Consider the following 1,829-nt stretch of genomic DNA (forward strand, 5'->3'; position numbering starts at 1 on the left):
TCCTTAGACTCCCGAGTGCGAGTAGACGAGGTACGGTCCGCCGCATATTAGATAGTACCAGGGTACGTTCCGGGTATACCGGACCGTACCCAGGGTACGTTCCGGCAGTACCCTGGGGGACATAGACCCTCTCTCAGCACTACTAGATGAAAATCGTACATTGCTTTCTCAGCGCCAGTTATGCCTATAAGCAGCTGTACTGTTCAAATAAATTTAGAGACGGTTCGCCTTCTGACTCATGTACTTGGTTGCTTCCGTTCGAAGACTATAACGTGCGTTCATCATTCCCTAGTCAGCACATTATTCGCGTATATTCACAATAAGTTCAGGTATGCGTACTTTATTACTTCATATACCTAGATTCATCACTGTCATATCTCTCTCTTTCATCATTTCTGGGTGCACTCACTCACTCATTCTATTCGTCTAACTATCTATACATCCATCTATCTATTATCTATCGATTCTATCTATCCTATCTATCTATCTATCTAGTGTGTGTGTGTGTGTGTGCGTGTGTGTGCGCGCGTGTGCGGGTATATGTGTATGTGCGTGTGCGTGTGCGTGTATATGTGTATGCGTGTGTGTAGGCCTACATGAGGAGAACTGTACAGTAGGACTATGCAAGTTTCTTCCATAAACAGATGAACAGGTTTTGGCACGAGCAACCTCGCGGTTCGCCTCGACGTTTCACGCTCCTGTAGAATGGAACATATATGTAGCCGGTGCTCTGTGATCGATGTTGTACATAGGCAGTCAAACAGTCGTGTGTATCTACGCCGAGCGCCTACAAAGAGCCAGCAAAGCTATAGAGTTGAAGGACGTGGTTGACTGGCCACATACTCGACAGTAAAATGTCGTAGCCGGTTGGACAGTAAAGATATGGCTGACTAGCACTTACATACTGTCGACATATAGTGCGTATGTTAAGATGGGAGAGAAGAGAAATCGCCACTACGCGTTAATAAAAGCCTAATCAAATTGTTGCATTCGCGTATAAACTCAAAGTTGAGGGCATAACTTGACACGTAACGTCACCATCTTCAATTCTGCAAAGGTGATACGTACATCGGTTAAATTTACATTGATTGTGATCGTTGAATGTAGTTTCCCAGTGATGTGTGTCAGATATTGTCGCTGCAATCGTTAAGCATGTAACCATGGCGGTCCCATGCGACGAAGCCGTGTCTTCGTGCATATTCGTTATCTTCCTTCCATCTACCATTTCCATAAGGCGTGCGATCACCTAGCGATAGACGAGGACGATGCCTACAGAGGTCTATATTAAACCACATTCACGCCTTGTAGTAATGATTTCCAATGTCGATGTCAATGTAAATAAAGACGGTTCATTACAATAATCTTGATTCGTTTGCCTTGCCCCGCAGCGGTGAGATTCGGCCGAGTACCGAAGCGGGAGAAGCAGAAGATAATGGCGGAGATGCAGAGAGTGAACGCGCAGTCGCAGGCCAGCGCGCTCATTGTGCAGATAGAGGATGAAAGGAAGCTGTCGAACACCATCATCCAGGTGAGAGAGCAGCTGCTCATCATCCATGTATTCATGGCTGCCTCGTGTACACGAACATTCACGCGCACGCATGCCACACGCACGCACACACGGACGCCACACAAACGCGCACACACGCACGCATGCACGCACGCACGCACGCACGCACGCACGCACACACACACACACACACTCACACACACACACACACACACACACTCACTCACACACACACACACACACACACACACACACACACACACACACACACACACTCACTCACATACATACACACGCACACTACACACACACACACATACAC

At 47.3% G+C, this 1,829-nt stretch overlaps 1 protein-coding gene across 1 annotated transcript in view; it reads left to right on the plus strand.

Moving 5' to 3' along the window:
- Positions 1 to 1,829, plus strand: part of LOC106813056 (nuclear hormone receptor E75-like) — a 24,772-nt gene that overhangs the window by 14,058 nt on the left and 8,885 nt on the right. Inside the window, exon 4 of the mRNA XM_014817101.1 lies at positions 1,389 to 1,528. Coding sequence (XP_014672587.1) covers positions 1,389 to 1,528 — 140 coding nt within the window. The remainder of the gene's footprint in view (positions 1 to 1,388; positions 1,529 to 1,829) is intronic.

The sequence above is a fragment of the Priapulus caudatus genome, unplaced genomic scaffold, assembly GCF_000485595.1.
Source record: "Priapulus caudatus unplaced genomic scaffold, Priapulus_caudatus-5.0.1 Scaffold720, whole genome shotgun sequence".
Classification (NCBI taxonomy): Eukaryota; Metazoa; Priapulida; class Priapulimorpha; order Priapulimorphida; family Priapulidae; genus Priapulus; species Priapulus caudatus.